Here is a 16,885-nt window from a genome sequence, read left to right on the forward strand (position 1 = left end):
ATTTCTGACCTGGCACAAGTTTGAATAATATTAATAATTCCCATGTTTTGAGGGTTTTGGTGTGTCCCAATCTGACCTAAACACTTCACACGTGTAACCGGCTTATTGAGGAATCTGAACTTGGTGAGGGACACACACAAATGGATCTGGTTTGTCTTCAACCATTGCCTTTGACCACATCCATTCGAATCTCTCCTTGCCCCATGCCTTTCAGTCCAGATTGAACATCTAATGATAAACCATTTAACACTTCCTCTAAACTGAGCCTGACCTTTCACCCCAAGAATGCATTGTTATTTAACAAACTATTAAATAGCCTAGTTACGTGCACCTTACAATGCTGTGAGGTTATGAAGTACATACTATTATTTATGGCATCTTACAGCTACTAAGGCCCAGAGAGGTGAGGTAACTTGCCCAAGGTCACACAGCTAGTGAGGCAGAGACACAGAATTCAAACCCAGGCTGCCTGGCTCCAGAAACTCACCCTGAATCTCTGATTACAGTCCTATGCAGAGAGAATATGAGGGTCTCTAAAATCCTTTTCCATCTTCTCCTTCTGAGTTCTAGCTTCTGTTTATGATGCCCGGAAAGATCAGTGGAGGCAAGAAGGAAAAGGCAAGCTGGCCCCTTCTCCCTTCGAGTCCCCTCCAGGAGATGAATTCCTTTTCAGTGGCAAGTGTTTAAAGCCTAGCCTTCCTGGACCACATGACCAGCTTATTCAGGGGGCCCTGTAGTGTCTCCTGACTTGGAGGAGATCTGAACCCCCTGACCTCTCTCAGACCCTGTCCCCAAAAGCACACGTCCCAGCCTCTTTCTGCCAGGTTCTGGGAAGCACAAGAATCCTCGCTTTGGGGCCGGAGCCTGGTCAGGTGGCCCGGCACCCACTCAGCTCACGGGGAGCTCACTCATTCTTGCTCGGCCAAGTGGTGGGCGTACAGGGTGACTGTTCTGGCATCTTCCTAATCAAACAGGTGGTGAGGGCGGACCTGCAAGCCTGCCTCGTGAGCCGTCAGAGAGTCAGCTGCCTCTCACCACTGCTGGCAGGAACCCCAAATCTCTACCAGTGGGACCTCTCAGGATGGGATGGGGGTTCCTTTCTTCACCCAAAGGAGCAGAAAAGGTTGATCCTTTCTCCCCGTTCTCAAATTTGGTCATGAAGGCTGAGGGGGTGGGGACAGAGTGGGAGAAAAGCTGGTATGACACCCCTAAAAAAGTCCCACGGGCTGTGTCTTGTGGTTTCTGGAATATGGGGGTGTTCAGAACCCTGCGTCCCAGCGTCGGGGCTCCCACTGGAAAGTCCCATTTACGAGTCTGTGAGGACTCCCCTGGTGGTCCAGGGGTTAAGAATCCACCTGCCAATGTGAGGGACAGAGGTTTGATCCCTGGTCCAGGAAGATTCCACGTGCTGCGGGGCAACGAAGCTCGTGCGCCGCAGCTCCTGAGCCCTGGAGCTCTGCGGCAGGAGAGTCCACCGCCACGAGAAGCCTGTCCCTGCAACGAGGGAGCAGCCCACCCGCCTCCACAACCGGACAACGCCCCGCGCCGCAACGAAGACCCAGCACCGTCGGAGATAAACACAAGAACAAACAAATACAAGTTTTTACAAAAGAGTTTCTTGCATGGGTATCCTCTAATTTAATCCTCACACTGGCCCCATAAGGGAAGTTTATTCATTAGAGTTCGCTTTGTTGTAGCTGCTGTAACAAGCGAACCCCCACTTTCAGTGGCTGAAGACAATAGAAGTTCACTTCTTACTCACCTGATGTTCCAAGGCAGGTGTTCCTGGCGGGAGGGCAGCTTTCCTTCACGTGATGAGCCAGGTGACTCAGACGTCACAGCTCCAGCCACACCTGGGCTTCCGAGCCCTGCTGCTTCTCAAGTGCAGGCAGTGATGGAGAGGCTCACCTGCTTCCTAAAGGTCCCACCTGGAAGTAACCCCACGCCCACTCCAGTGGGGTGGGAGGCTGGGAAATGTAGTCTCTGGCTGGGCAAGTGTTTTCCAGAGACAACTCTATACTACAGTCTTTTTTTTTTTTAACTTTTTATTTTGTATTGGGTTCAGACGGTAAAGTATCCACCTGCATTGTGGGAGACCTGGGTTCGACCCCTGGGTTAAGAAGATCTCCTGGAAGAGGGCGTGGCAGCCCACTCCAGTATTCCTGCCTGGAGAATCCCCACGGACAAAGGAGCCTGGCCGGCTACATTCCACGGGGTCACAAAGAGTCGGGCACGACTGAGTGACGAAGCACAGCACAGAGCTGGTTAATAAACAATACTGTGATATTCAGGTGAACAGCGAAGGGACTCAGCCAGATACCCATTCTCTCTCAAGCTCCCCTCCCATCCAGGCTGCCACGTAACGTTGAGAAGAGTTCCATGTGCTGTACTATAGGTTCTCACTAGTTATCCATTTTAAATATAGCTGTGTGTACCTGTCCATCCCCAGTTCCCTAACTATCCCTTCCCTCCAACCTTCCCCCCAACCATAAGCTCATCCTCCAAGTCTTACACTACAGTCTTCGACAGAGTCAGTGAGGCAAACAAGCTCTCTTTATCAATGTCTGTTTAATCAGCTCACAGCCACACCTGTGTGGGAGACACCACTGTTTCCAGGCTGGCGACAGTGTTATGACAGTCATCTGAGCGTGACCCTGTCTCTAGCTGTCGGGATGCACCAGGGCTGCTCAGAGAATTCCTAACACGTGTTTGTGGCCATTTGGTTGGAGTCATTGGGAGATTGTTCTTTGCCTTCTCAAGGGTAGATATCTTCTTGCAGCATCTTCACCTGGCAGAGAGCAGAGGAAAGAAGCAAGCTCTCTCATATCTCTTCCTCGGAGGGCACTAATCCCACCCACAAGGGCTTCACCCTCATAACCTAATTGCCTCCCCAAAGCCTCACCTCCTAATGCCGTCACAGTGGGGGGTTAGGGTTTATTTATTTTTTTTTAATATCTTTTAAATTTATTTGTTTATATTTTGGCTGTGCTGGGTCTTCGTTGCTGGGCGGGCTCTCCTCTAGTTGCCCAGCGTGCTAGGGCTTCTCATTGCAGTGGCTTCTCTGGTTGCTGAGCAGGGGCTCTGGGGCACGTGAGCCTCGTTCATTTCAGTTCCCAGGCTCTAGAGCACAGGCTCAATAGCTGTGGTGTGCAGGCTTAGTTGCTCCGCAGCACGTGGGATCTTCCTGGACCAGGGATTGAACCCGTGTCTCCTGCATCGGCAGGCGGATTCTTTACCACTGAGCCACCAGGGAAGCCCGCATTAGGATTTCAATGTATGAATTTGGGGGGAAATACAGACTTTCAGCCCCAAACACCATTCTAAGGGAGAGAGAGCAGAAAGGAGCAATGATGCCAGGAGTGGAGCATTATGCCTGGGGCAGGAGTGTTGTGCTCACATGGAATGGACCGCACTGGTTAGCCTGTGGCAGCTTTTAATTTCTTGCAGCCCAGATCCCTAAGTGGTGCTCAGGTTACAGAAAAGTCACAGCTGCCATCTCCAAGGAGCTGATATCTATCCTCCCCTGAGGCCAAAATAATCCATTCTTTTAGGAGAGAGACCAGAGATGTTATCAGGGAAAATGCTCAGGGCTTCTGAACATCTAGAAAATTACTGAACTATATCCTAACTATAAAAATAAATCCCTTAAGATCTCAGTAGGTCTAGGGAATAACCAGTGTAGAAAAGAGAAAGAAGAAATTAATTGGGTGGAGGGGGGCGCTAACATTTGCTGGGCACCTTATCTGTGCTGAGTGCTCCTTCAAGCATTCATTGAATCCTCCCAGGAACACTGGTAGGCAGATACTTTTTAAAAAAATATTTATATTTATTATTTATTTATTTGACTGTGCTGGGTCTTAGTGGCAGCATGCAGGATTTAGCTCCCTAAGCAGGAATCAAACCTGTGCCCCCTGCATTGGGAGTATGGAGTCTTAGCCTCTGGACCACCAGGGAAGCCCCTGGGCAGCTTCTTTTATCCCCATGTCACAGATGAGGAAACTGAGGCTCAGAAAGATGTGGTCACTTGCCCAAGACGAAACTGATGTCTGACTCAGAAGCTCGTGTTCTTTATTAACGCCTGTCCTACCATGTGCTGCCTTAGACAGCAGCCTTTTCTCTCTGTCTATGCCCATTTCTCTCTCTGACGTGGGAATGACAAGACCTGCCTGGCCCATACAGCTTCCAGAAAGATCTTGACTCATCGGGGATGAGAAGTGCTTTGAAAGGCATTGAGGACTCATCTGGGGACTGGAACCACCTCTCTCATTGTCCTTAAGGTGGGCAACCTTGCAGCTCTGGAAGAAGACGATCCAAGGCCTCGTTGATGGGTCCCAGGTGCAACTCTAGCCTGGAGGGACGGAGGAAAATCACTAGGGCCGCTCAGGCTTCCAAGAGAAAAAGCAGGGGGAGGCAGAGGGAGCAGGAGCCGCAGGGGGTGCCATGGGGTGTTGCTGTTTTTGGTGACTGCTCAGCTGACGGCCCTCCAAGCTGAGAAACACACATAACAAACTCTAACCTCTTCTGGCTTAAAATAGAGGTGCTGAACCGAAAATGCCAAGTACAGGGCAGAGTCACCTGCCTCGCAGGGCCAGACAGCTCCCTGTGGCCCCAGTAATACCCATCCCCCCCAGAGGGCCCATTTGGCAAACCACCTTTCAGCTGCACCTCATAAGATGGTCACAAGGGCGGGGGCGGGCAGCCTCCCAGCACCCCCCAAGATCCAGCTTTGAGATGGGGAAAGTGAGGTCCAGAGAGGCCCCCGGAGGGTGATAAAGCCCCCAGCCTCTTGCCTGATGAGGCGGCACCCTGTCTCGGAAGGACTGTGACCTTGGGGGCCAGTCAGCCCCGAGTTCAAGTTCTGACTCAGCCGCTGCCCGGCTCTGAGGACTTGGCCCGTTGGGTCTCTTCTCTCCTGCCCCCCAGCTTCCTGCACTGGGAAGTGAGGACCCCCTTAGCAACATCTGTGAATATGCCTAGTGCAGACAGCGTTCCACAGTCTTAGCTTTGCCCCCACTTCTGGAAAAAGAATTCAGGACACCTGCAGGCAGATAGTCAGTTGTAAAAAGGGATGAAAAGTGGCTACTGAGCACCCGGAAAGCAACATGCAGTGTCTTTTATAATGCTGGGTGTGGTCCTAGGAGGCGGACGTTACTCCCATTTTTCTAATGGGAAAACCAAGGAACACAGACGGGAAAGTCTTCTATCCACAGATACTCAGGTAGAAAGTATCTAAACCCAGGCCGTGTTGACTCCAGCTGTGTCCAGGACCAGGACTCATTAACTGTCCCCTAGGATGGACCCGGCCCTTCTCCTAAGAGCAACCATTCCTCTACCCCCACGCTGCCCCCACAAGCTCTTCCCAGGCCCTTCTCAGGCTGTAGGTCCTTGGTGCCCCCACCCACCCCAGTCTGAGACTGTAGCCAGGTTTCTGATCCTCTGAAGTCTGAGCAGGAATCAGAAAATCAAACTTGCTGATGCCATCAGCAAAAATAAGGTTGACACAGCAGCACCAGCTCCCTCGCTTCTGGGCCACTGAGCTGCCCCCTCCAGCTTCTCAGAACGGGGGGGCGTCCAATGCCCCTCTCCTAAGCACTGGACCCCAATTCTGCCCGAGAACTGAGTCAGGGCAGGAGCTGAGTCTAGCCTTGTGCAGACCTGGGCCTTTGCTCTGTTGTGATACTTGCAACACAGGCTAACACTGCTACGTGGGTCCTCAGGCCAGGCGCTGCTCTCAGGGCGGCACGTCTAGCGGCTCGTTTAATCCTTGTAACCACTGTACTAGAGCCCTGTTGCTGCCGTAACAAATGATCACACACGTAGTGCCTCGAATGGGCTTCCCAAGTGGCTCAGTGGTAAAGGATCCGCCTGCCAGTGCAGAAGACGGGTTGGATCCCGGGGTCAGGAGGAATCCCTGGAGGAGGAAATGGCAACCCACTCCAGTATTCTTGCCTAGAAATGTCACGGACAGAGGAGCCCAGTGGGCTACAGTCCACGGGGTTGCAAAAGAGTCAGACATGACTTAGTGATTAAGCAACAAAGCAGCTTGAACACCACAACTGTATTACTTTCCAGTTCTGTGGGATGGTGGTCTACACAGGTCACACTGGGCTAAAATCAAGACACTGGCAAAACTGCGTTTTTGTTTCCTCGCCTTTTCCAGATTCTAGAAGTAGACTGCTGTCCTTGGTGTGTGGCTCTCTTTTCCCATCTTCAAAGCCAGCAACATCAGGCCGAGTCCTCCTCACCTTGGTTCCCTCTCTTCCACCTCCCTCTTCCAACTCCGAGGACCCTTGATCACACTGGGCCCACCCAGAGCATCAGGATGACCGCCCATTTCAAGGTCAGCTGATTCGCAACCTTAATTCCACCTGCAACCTCAATTCCCCTTTGTCACATAACCTAACATATTCACAGGGCTCAGGAATAGGATGTGGACATCTTTGGGGGGTCCCCAGTGGCACTAGTGGTAAAGAACACGAGTGCCAATGCAGGAGACATAGGAGACGTGGGTTCAATCCCTGGGTCGGGAAGATCCCCTGGAGGAGGGCATGGCAACCCACTCCAGTGTTCTTGCCTGGGGAATCCCATGGACAGAGGAGCCTGGTGGGCTACCGTCCATGGGGTAGCGAAGAGTCGGACACAACAGAAGCGACGGCATGGCTAGGTATCTTTGCCAGGGAGCATTATTCTGCTGACCACAGCATCTTCTGAGACTGGAACTTTTCTAACCCCCCTAGAAACTAGGGAGACTGAAGCATCCCAAGTTCATACAACTGGTAAGCAAAAGTAGGATATGACCCCAGGCACTGGGGGTGCAGAGTCCCTGCTCTGAACTTCTACGTACTTCTGCTGCTTGTTCATCCACAGTCATTGGATATGTGCTCTGTGCCATAGCTGGGTACTGGGGACAGACCGGTGACCAAGATGGGATCCCTGTCCCCAGCGGGACACACATAGGGAATTCAGTGGGAGGAATGCAAGATGGTAGGAGCCAGGGAAGCCTCCGAAGAGCCCAGAGGAGGGACACCTGAGGAGTCAGGGAAGATGTCCCATGAAGGGAGGGGTACAGGACAAAGAGAGCGTCAGGCAGCTGCCTCTACTACATAAAGAAGCTGTGAGGATTAAATGCCTTAACACATCTAAGGTGCTTCAACCAACGCCATACTCCTAGCAGGCATTCAATAAATGTTGGCTGTTGAGTGGGCTGGGGAGAAGGCTGTTCCAAGCAGAGCAAGGGGTTGCAGAAAGAACTGAAAGTTTAATGTAGACACAGCCAAGAAAAAAGCAAAGGGGCTGCGGGGAGAGGGGCTGGAACAATCACAGGGGACAAGTGATGCATGTCAAAGACGCAGCAGAGGGACTTTTCTGGTGGTCCAATGGCTAAGGCTCTGGGCTCCCAGTGCAGGGGGCCGGGGTTTGATCCTGGTCAGGGGACTAGATCCCACGTGCCACAAGGGAGATACAAGATCCCGTGAGAAGATCCAAGATCCTGCAAGAAGATCAAAGATCCCGGGAGAAGACTGAAAATCCCACATGTTACAACTAAGACCCGTTGCAGCCAAAGAAATAAATGATTTTTTTTTTTGAAGCTGCAGCAGAGAGCTGGGAGGGTGGGGGTCCAGATAGCTGCAGGAGAGGCTGCCCACCCATGCCGGCCCACCCAGGACTCTGACATGAGCGTCACGTTGGTGCTGGTGGGAAGGGGTAGATTCCTCAGGGAGTGCAGCCAATGGAAGGTGCCCCAAGCGCCCAGCTATTCAGGCCAGGGACCCCGGGATCATCCTTTAGTCCTCTTCACCCTCCACATCTAACCCATCAGCATGTCCTTTGCTCTGTGCATCTGGGTAACACTAGCTGCAGTAACAGATGGACTCCAGATGTCAGGGGCTCAATGCCATCGAAGTTCAAAATAGGTGTTCTTTTGGGGGATCCTCTGCAGTGTGTCATAGCTCCCCAGCTCCTCCCACCCTGTGGCTCTGTCCTCGCCTAAAGACTTGTTTAGTCGCTCAGTCATGTCTGACTCTTTGCGACCCCATGGACGGCAGCACACCAGGCTTCCCTGTCCTTCACCATCTCCTGGAATTTGCTCGAACTCATGTTCATCGAGTCGGTGATGCCATCCAACCGCCTCATTCTCTATCGTCCCCTTCTCCTCCCTCCTTCATCTTTCCCAGCATCAGGGTCTTTTCCAGTGAGTTGGCTCTTCGCATCAGGGGCCCAAAGTATTGGAGCTTCAGCCTCAGCCTCAGTCCTTCCAATGAATAGTCAGGGTTGATTTCCTTTGGGATGGGCTGGTTGGTGCTCTCGTTGTCTGCTATTGGGAAGAACAGTGGGGGCCTGGCACATGGCAGGTTTACGGACCAGGCCTGGATGGGACACTGGTCACTCCTGCCCTCACTCCATCGACATGTGAGCATGCGGCTGGCTGAGTGCGCCTGGCTCCACCTCGCCAGCATTTCAGACCCACCCACTCATCTCCAAGTCCATCGCACCCTCAGCACAGGTTTGGAGGACAAGAGTCTTCTAACTGGTCTTCAGTCTGGACCACCATCTCTCTCCCACAGGATAGCCAGAATGCTGTTTTTTTAAAAAATGTCAATTAGATCGCTGGCGTTTGTCTTCCTACCTACAGCCTTTCCAGGGTCTTCTATTGTACTGGAGAAGTGAAGTCAAGTCAAGTCAAGTCACTCAGTCGTGTCCAGCTCTTCGAGACCCCATGGACTGTAACCCACTAGGTTCATCTGTCCATGGGATTCTCCAGGCCAGAGTACTGGAGTGGGTTGCCATTTCTTTCTCCAGGGGATCTTCCCGACACAGGGATCGAACCCAGGTCTCCAACACTGCGGGCAGACTCTTTACGGTCTGAGCCACCAGGGAACTTTTCAGAGGGCCTGTAAAACCCCCTGTGAAGTGGACTCTCTGTCTTCCTTTTAATCCCCACCCCCACCTGACCCCCACCCCAGTCACTGTGACTCCAGACACACTGGCCTCTCTGCTTAAAGGACCAGAACTGTTGCCAGTCTCTCCCCAGGGACGCTTTCTCCACCATCTCAGCTCTAAGTGCCCCTTCCACTCCCACCCTCCACCCGCCTTGCAGGATAGGATGTTTTCCTTCTCACGCTTTTTTTTTTTTTTTTTAATTTTTGGCCGTGCCAAAATTTTTAATTTTTGGCCTGTGAGATCTTAGTTCCCCGACCAGGGATCCAACCCACGCCCCTGGCAGCGGAGGCGCGGTGTCTTAACCGCTGGACCGCCAGAGAAGACCCTCACACTTTTCTTACATTATCTTTTTGTTTGACCTCCATCCAACCCTCTATCCGAGGATATCAGCTCTATTTACACCAGGAATGCAATAGATTGTGTGTACCAGTAGGTGCTTGGTAAATATTTGCTGGATGACCGGCCGAACGAAGGAATGAATGACTTGCCCAAGGTCACCGGACGAGAAGGGCGGTGCAGATAGGGCGCCTGCAGAGCTGGGCTCTGGGCGCTTCGGTCCCGCTGTCACGACCTGCAGACGCTACAGCCCCGGAGCACCCCCGGGGAAACAAAGGCAGGGGAGGCGCGGGCAGGTGGCAGCTACAGGAGCCCTCCGGGCCCTCGTCGCCCCCTCGCCCCGCCCCGCCCCGCAGAGGCGCCGCCCCGAGGTGCCACATCCCAGCCGCCCGCAGCCCCGACTCCTGCCGCGAGGGGGGCGCGGGGCGACCGTCGGGGCGCATGGACGGGGCGGCGGCGAGCGCGGCGCGGGGCCGGGGAGCGGGGCCCGGGGCTCTGCGATGAGGAAGCAGAGCGCGCGCACCGCCGCGCTAGTCCTGTGCATTCTCTCCTACCTCCTGGTGGGCGCCGCCGTCTTCGACGCGCTCGAGTCCGAGGCGGAGAGCGGCCGCAAGCGGCTGTTGGCCCAGAAGCGGAGCGAGCTGCGGAGGAAGTACGGCTTCTCGGCCGAGGACTACCGCGAGCTGGAGCGCCTGGCGCTGCAAGCCGAGCCGCACCGCGCCGGCAGCCAGTGGAAGTTCGCCGGCTCCTTCTACTTCGCCATCACCGTCATCACCACCATCGGTGAGCGGCCCCCGGCGCCTCCCCTCCGCGCTCGCTCCATCCCTAGGCGTCCGCGGCGTCCCGGGGTTTCAATCCCACCTCTGCCTCCGCCAGGCGGGGTGACTTTGGAGCAGTCATTTCAGCTCTCCAGCCTCACTTGCCTCCCTCTGTCGAATGGGCTCTCTGTGGTTCCATGCCGGCCCGGCTGGGAGGAGCCAGTAGGTCCCCGTTGCCAAGAGGCAGTGGCAGGGGCTTCGAGACTGATAAAGTGAAGTCGGAAGCCCAAGTGGCCGGAGTTGCTTCCTTGCCTGGGGCGGGGCATCACGTTAGCTGTGTGACCTCAGACCAGTTGCTTAACCTCTCTGAGCCTCAGGTTTTCTCCTCTGTAAAAGAGAGGTGCTAATAGGCCGTATCTCAAGGCTGTAGTGAGACAGTTTTCATTAAGGAGATAATATATGTAGAAAGTTTTAGCACAGGGCCTGAGAAGTAGAAAGTACTAAAAAAAGGTGGGGGAGGGGGGTATTGATTTTTGTATTATAACAAAAAAGAGAACGGGCGCCTAATCTGTCTTAGTTCCTGCAATATGGCCAGTGCCTAGCCTGTAGTAGACACTCAATAAATATTTGTTACAGGAATGACTGATTATCACCAGCTTTGGACCTCACCCTCGGGGATTCAGAGCACTTTCTCTGCAGCATCTGGACTGCCAACCGTTGCCATGGCTACCGACTGGTTGGTACCTGCGGAGCCCAAGCCTGGGGAAGCAGAAAAGGGGAGGAGCAGACTCTCTGGGCTCCTTGCTGGGTGCCAGCCACTCCCCCAGGCTGGCTCTGGAGGTCCCAGTGTCTCTTTGGGCCTGGACCACCACCCCGGAAACCAGTGCTGCGGAGAAAGTTCCTCCTTAATGCTCTTGCAAGTCAGTGTGTTTGTGGGTTTAGCAGTGGAGTTGAAAGCCTGCATTCCGAAATTACATAGGCCAGAGTTCTGGTTTTCATCTCTGTTGCCTCCTGCCTTCTCTGGCAATTGATTGTACCTCTCTGAGCCCTGGTTTCCTCAACTACAATGTGCAAATGTTGCTATCTCACTGAGTGATTGCCAGGTTTAAGTGAGGCCAAGCAGGTAAAATGCATAGCACAAGTCCTGAGGCTCAGTAGGGACTGTTAATGAACAATAATGACAATTCATTATTTGCCAACTCTGGGCCCAGCTCCTGTTCAGCCCTTTTGACCCCTCCTATCAGCCTGGGCACCCCTGCTTCTCTATCTTGGCTCAGCCGAAGACCCTCCCTGTCACTGCACCCAGTGGTATGGGACCCTGTCCACCTTCTCTGCCTTCCCCCACATTTTGGAGGCCTCCCAGCTGGAGGCGGCCTCCACTTCTGACTGCTGGCCTCTGACCTGCACCTGGTATGGGGAGGGAGTAGGGACCAGGGTGTGGAAAGCGACGGAGGAAATAGCAGTTTTACCGCTTTGGGCCACCTGGGGGCGCCAGTATGGCTGTGTGGTCCAGGCTGCAGAAGCTAGCCTTGCACAGAGCAGGTGACAGAACCCAGGGGTTGAGCTTTGCACGGACAGAAAAGAGCCATTAAGAAGTTATGGAGGATAGTGGTTAATAGCTCAACCCTGTGACCTTTGGGCAGCTTTCTCCCTCTGAGCCTAGTTTCCTTATCTGTAAGATGGGGATAGTAATCTCATACAGTCATTGGGACGATTAAATAAAATAAACAATGTAGAGTTCCTAGCATGCTTAGTTATTATCATTATTCATTTTCCTCTCTGTCAAAACCAGACAAACGGCTGGAAACAGCACTGCCTGGCCTTTTATTCATAAAGACGCTCCTCCGTCTTGCACTCTGTACCTCCTTCAGTCTGGTTTGAGTATTCTTATTATTATTGGTTATTAAACTTTCATTGAGCTCTTAGTCTGTGCAGGGTACTGGTGATCAGGGACATGATAAATGACTAGATCGGTCTCTGGCCTCAAGGACCTCACAGTTTAGTGGCAGCAGGGTCCCTGCCCCTCAAATAGATAGAGGCAGACTAATAGAGCCATGACGTAGAAACATGAACGTGGAGTCATAGATCTTTAAATATATATATATGTATATAGTGTTGATATTTCAAATGTTATATATGCACACACTTCACACGGTACAAAAGGTATAGGATGAAAAGGAAGTCTCCCTTTCTCCGCATCTTTCAACCTATAAATTCTTTCTCTGGATCAAATGCAGTTATCTGTTTTTTGAGTATCCTTCCAAGTATCTTCCCTGCCTATATATTCCTTTATAACACACACAGGTAGCTCAGTTGGTAAAGAATCCATCTGCAATGCAGGAGACCCCAGTTCAATTCCTGGGTCAGGAAGATCTGCTGGAGAAGGGATAGGCTGCCCACTCCAGTATTCTTGGGCTTTCCTGGTGGTTCAGCTGGTAAAGAATCTGCCTGCAATGCGGGAGACCTGGGTTCGAGCCCTGGGCTGGGAAGATCCCCTGGAGAAGGGAAAGGCTACCGACTCCAGTATTATGGCCTGGGGAATTCCATGGACTGTATAGAGTCCATGGGGTTGCAAAGAGTCGGACACGACTGAGCTACTTTCACTTTTATACGTGATAGAGACATTACATTATACATGCCTTTTTGACTGTTGCTTTTTTCACTTCGTATATTTTGGTTATTTCTTTACATCAGTCCCTAAAGAACTGTGTCCTCTTTTTCATGGCTGATTAGCAGGGCTCCTCCACCTTGGCACTGTTGACATTTTGGACTGGCTATTCTGGTGGGCTTCCTCGGTAACTCAGTGGTAAAGAATTCACCTGCCAATGCAGGAGTCGCAGGTTTGTTCTTTGTTTTTTTTTTTTGTTTTTTTTTTTGAGTGACAACGTGTAATTTTATTTCATGATACATAAATATTAATCAAACACCTAGGAATCAGGCAGATGTCAAGCAGCTAGACAAATTCTCTAAGGAGGTTATGAGCAGGGACTTCCCCAGAAGTCCTGTGGTTATGAGGAGTCGCAGGTTTGATCCCTGGATCATGAAGAGCCCCTGGAGAAGGAAGTGGCAACCCTCTCCAGTATTCTGGCCTGGGAAATCCCATGGAGAGGAGCCTGGCGGGCTACAGTCCGTGGGGTCGCAGAGAGTCGGACATGACTTAGCGACTGAAAAATAACAACAAATTCTGACTGTGGGGACTGTCCCGTGCGTCAGAGGATGTTAACAGGACCCCGGCCCGTACCCACCAGGTCGCGATAGCTCCCAGGTGTGACAACCGACACTGTCTCCAGACATGGCCAGTGGTCCCCTCAGGGGCTCAATCGCCCTCAGCTGGAACCACAACCATCGTGGGATGGCACCATGGCTGGTTTCACCAGGCTCTTTTTGATGGACATTTAGGCTGTTTCTTATTTTTGCTGTCACCAACAGTGTGGCAACGACAGCTCACGTGGACACATCACTTTGCACGTGTGTATGTTTTAGGGGACGACTTTCCTCACTGGGGAACAGCACAGGCCAAAGGTGTATTTATCGTTCGGCAGATGGGGCCAATTTGCTAGAAGAGGCATATTCTATTGGGGAAGGGACACCTGACTTTTCCTGGGTTATGGGGCCCTTCGAGAATACCGTGAAAGCTTTCACTCCTTGGGTCCTGGAAGAGAGAACACAGCCACTAATCCCATAATGATTGTTCTGTGTGCCAAGACTCAAGGAAGCCCACTCGTATTTACGTTCCCTACACAGTTCAGGGGACTCAGTGAGGGACTCCACCAGACTGAAGGGGTGTTTCGTGAGAGCTGGCCTGGCACAGGAACTGGGAAGGGCGACTTGGATGCAGGCGAGGGAAAAGATCACTGAGGGGAGGGAAGTCACGAGAAAAGGACAGGGTGGTGGGGAAACACGGCATGAGGCTGGAGGCGGGAAGGAGCTCAGATCGTGACGTTAGCTGAGAACACGGACTTTACCCTCTGGGTCCTGGGGAGCCACAACAGATTTGTTTTTTTTGTTTTTCTATCAAGGGCACACTTTACAGACATTCAAATTCATTCTTTTTCAGTGTACACTCGTGCGGGTTTTGCCAAATGAAAACCTGTCGTGTAACTGCAGCCATGATTTCAAGGCAGAACATTTCTATCACTCCCCAAAATTCTGTCGTGCCTGTTTATAGTTCGTTAACTCCCCTCCCTCAACTCCAAGGACTGGCAACCACAGGTCTGTTCTCTGATCCTACAGTTTTGCCACAGAAGTTTTGCCAGTTATCTTACAGAATGTCATTTAAATGGAACCAAGCAATATGTAGCCTTTTGAACTTGGCTCCTTTCATTCAGCATAAAACGTTTGAGATCCATCCTCTGTTGCTGAGGAAATAGCAGCTCCTTCCTCCCTGTGGCTGAAAAGAATCATTCCGTTGTATGGACATACCACAGGTGGTTTACCCATTCCCCAGGTGAGGGACACTTTAGGTTGCTTACAACTTGGGCCGATTATGGGTAGTCAGACAAGGTTTTAAAGCCGAGGGAATGACCTGGTTCGAACTAGCATTTCCACATGCTCTGCGGGCTCTGGAGGATGGGGAGAGAGGCCTGGCAGGAAGCCCTGTGTGCGAGTGTGAGAGGGACCTGGACACTCAGCCTCCCCCTTCCTTCCTGCTCCAGGGTACGGCCACGCCGCGCCGGGCACGGACTCGGGCAAGGCCTTCTGCATGTTCTACGCGCTCCTGGGCATCCCCCTGACCCTGGTCACCTTCCAGAGCCTGGGCGAGCGGCTGAACGCGCTGGTGCGGCGCCTCCTGCTGGCGGCCAAGCGCTGCCTGGGCCTGCGGCGGCCGCGCGTGTCCCCCGAGAACATGGCGGCGGCCGGGCTGCTGGCGTGCGCGGCCACCCTGGCGCTCGGGGCCGCCGCCTTCGCGCACTTCGAGGGCTGGACCTTCTTCCACGCCTACTACTACTGCTTCATCACCCTCACCACCATCGGCTTCGGCGACTTTGTGGCGCTGCAGAACGACGGGGCGCTGCAGAGGAAGCCGCCCTACGTGGCCTTCAGCTTCCTGTACATCCTACTAGGGCTCACGGTCATCGGCGCCTTCCTCAACCTCGTGGTCCTGCGCTTCCTGGCGGCCGCCGCGGACGCGCCTGAGCGCGCTGCCCGCCCGCCCCGCCGGGGGGCGCCCGAGAGCCGAGGCCCCGCGCAGCGCGCCGGCCGCATCGCCATCTCCTGCCGCCTGCACCCGCTGGAGCTGTGCGCCCGCGACAATCCCGGCTTCTCGCCCCCCGCCAGCCCCGGGGCTGGGGGCGGCGGCAGAGCCGGCAGGCCCCCGGCCCGGCGGAAGTCCATCTGATAGCCCTCCCCTCCTGTGCATCTCTGGAAGTGGTCCTGGGATGGGCCCCAGAAATCCCACAGGACTCACCCGGGGGGTCGAGCCTAGAACCTGGATCCTAGAACCTGGTCTGGATTCACCTGTCCGCGCACCCTCCCCAGAGCTTGGAGAAGGGCTGAGGGCCCGTGGCCTCAATGCCGTCCTCTGCCACGAGCAGTTTCTCACTCCCTTCTGTGGCGCGAGCCCCGCCCTCCTCTCCAAAAATACATTAAAAGTCGCATCATAAGCAAAAGCACGACTCTTAAGTTGCCCCATAGGTGCAAGTCCCCTGTGGTCCAAATTGTTCTAGGAAAGCGTGGCCACACGCATTCTCCACGGGCCCGTTTTTCTGTTGTGTGACGTGGGTTTTCTGTGTTGTGGGGGAAATGCACGGCTTCCCACACTGGAATCCTAACCAGTGAGGTCAGTGGCTCCCACTATGAGAAGCATGGGGATCACATGGACCGAAGAGAAACATTTACCACCCAGCGTGGACCGCTGCGCAAATTGTGCAGTTTAAAGACTACTCATTCTCTTACTCAGCATGTAGTGGAACTGGCCCCAGCCCGGAATCTCATATTCTTTGTCCTCAGCCAGCCCCAGTTTCGGATGGGGGAAGGGGGTCTTGCTGACACCCACCATGTCACTGGGACTACCTGGGCCAGTCTTCTCCCCCACCCCAACCCTTGGCTGCTCTGCACAGTATGTGGGATCTTAGTTCCCTGATTAGGTATCAAATCTTGACTCTCTTAAGTGTGGAGTCAACCACTGGACTGCCAGCGCAGTCCCTGGGCCAGAGTCTCTTCTGGGAACTGTGAGGTCTGGTTATTGCCAGTCACCCACAACGGGACTTCAGGGAATCCTCATCCCCTCCCTGGGCCTTAGTTTCCACATCTGTAAAATGGGTTCTCCCAGTGCCGTGTTCCCTCCTGCGCGTCTCTGGAAGTGGTCCCGGGATGGGCCCCAGACCCATAAATGGACACTAACAAAGCTGACATCCCACAGCACTCAGGTCATTAAAATTAACAGCCCTCAGCATCCCAGAGAGTACTGCGTCAACACAAAACAGAGCAGGCTGGGTTAGAAAAGCCAAAAACTTTAATTTTCAACATGAGCTACATGGTCATGAACACAATGCAACGTGACCTGCTCCAACTCAGGGGCCCCAGAAACCCTCCCTCCCCCAAAGCCTGAGGGGCTCCTGCTCCTGGAGAGGGAAGAGGGGAAAGATGAATGGAGAATGGGCCTGAGGACCAGGGGTCTGCCTTCCTGCCACCCCCTCAGGAGGCAGTGGTGGGGTGAAAGGGCTCAGAGGTGATGTCCGAGGCCCCGGTTCAAGTCTCCACTTTGCCCTCACAGAAGCTATGAGTCAAACGGGCACAGCCAGCGCCTCCCGGGTGGGGTTTGTGAGTCAGATGAGCTCATGGACCTGAAAGCTTTCCGTCCACTCAGAGGTGCCGCTATACAGACATGGGCCTCCTGGAACCCAGACAAG

At 53.4% G+C, this 16,885-nt stretch overlaps 1 protein-coding gene across 1 annotated transcript; it reads left to right on the forward strand.

Moving 5' to 3' along the window:
• Positions 1-9,728: 9,728 nt before the first annotated feature.
• KCNK15 (potassium two pore domain channel subfamily K member 15) lies at positions 9,729-15,372 on the forward strand. Its single transcript, XM_065919785.1, has 2 exons — positions 9,729-10,059; positions 14,690-15,372. The coding sequence occupies exons 1-2, from the start codon at positions 9,777-9,779 to the stop codon at positions 15,370-15,372; spliced, it is 966 nt and encodes a 321-aa protein (XP_065775857.1). The 5' UTR covers positions 9,729-9,776.
• Positions 15,373-16,885: the final 1,513 nt, after the last annotated feature.

Source organism: Muntiacus reevesi, chromosome 2, assembly GCF_963930625.1.
Source record: "Muntiacus reevesi chromosome 2, mMunRee1.1, whole genome shotgun sequence".
Lineage (NCBI taxonomy): Eukaryota > Metazoa > Chordata > Mammalia > Artiodactyla > Cervidae > Muntiacus > Muntiacus reevesi.

What these genes read in the sequence shown, in the direction of transcription:
- KCNK15 (XM_065919785.1), top strand. Translation starts at nt 9,777, where the DNA reads ATGAGGAAGCAGAGCGCGCGCACCGCCGCGCTAGTCCTGTGCATTCTC. An exon ending in CACCGTCATCACCACCATCG is followed by an intron (nt 10,060 to 14,689) that starts GTGAGCGGCCCC and finishes TTCCTGCTCCAG; the next exon opens with GGTACGGCCACGCCGCGCCG.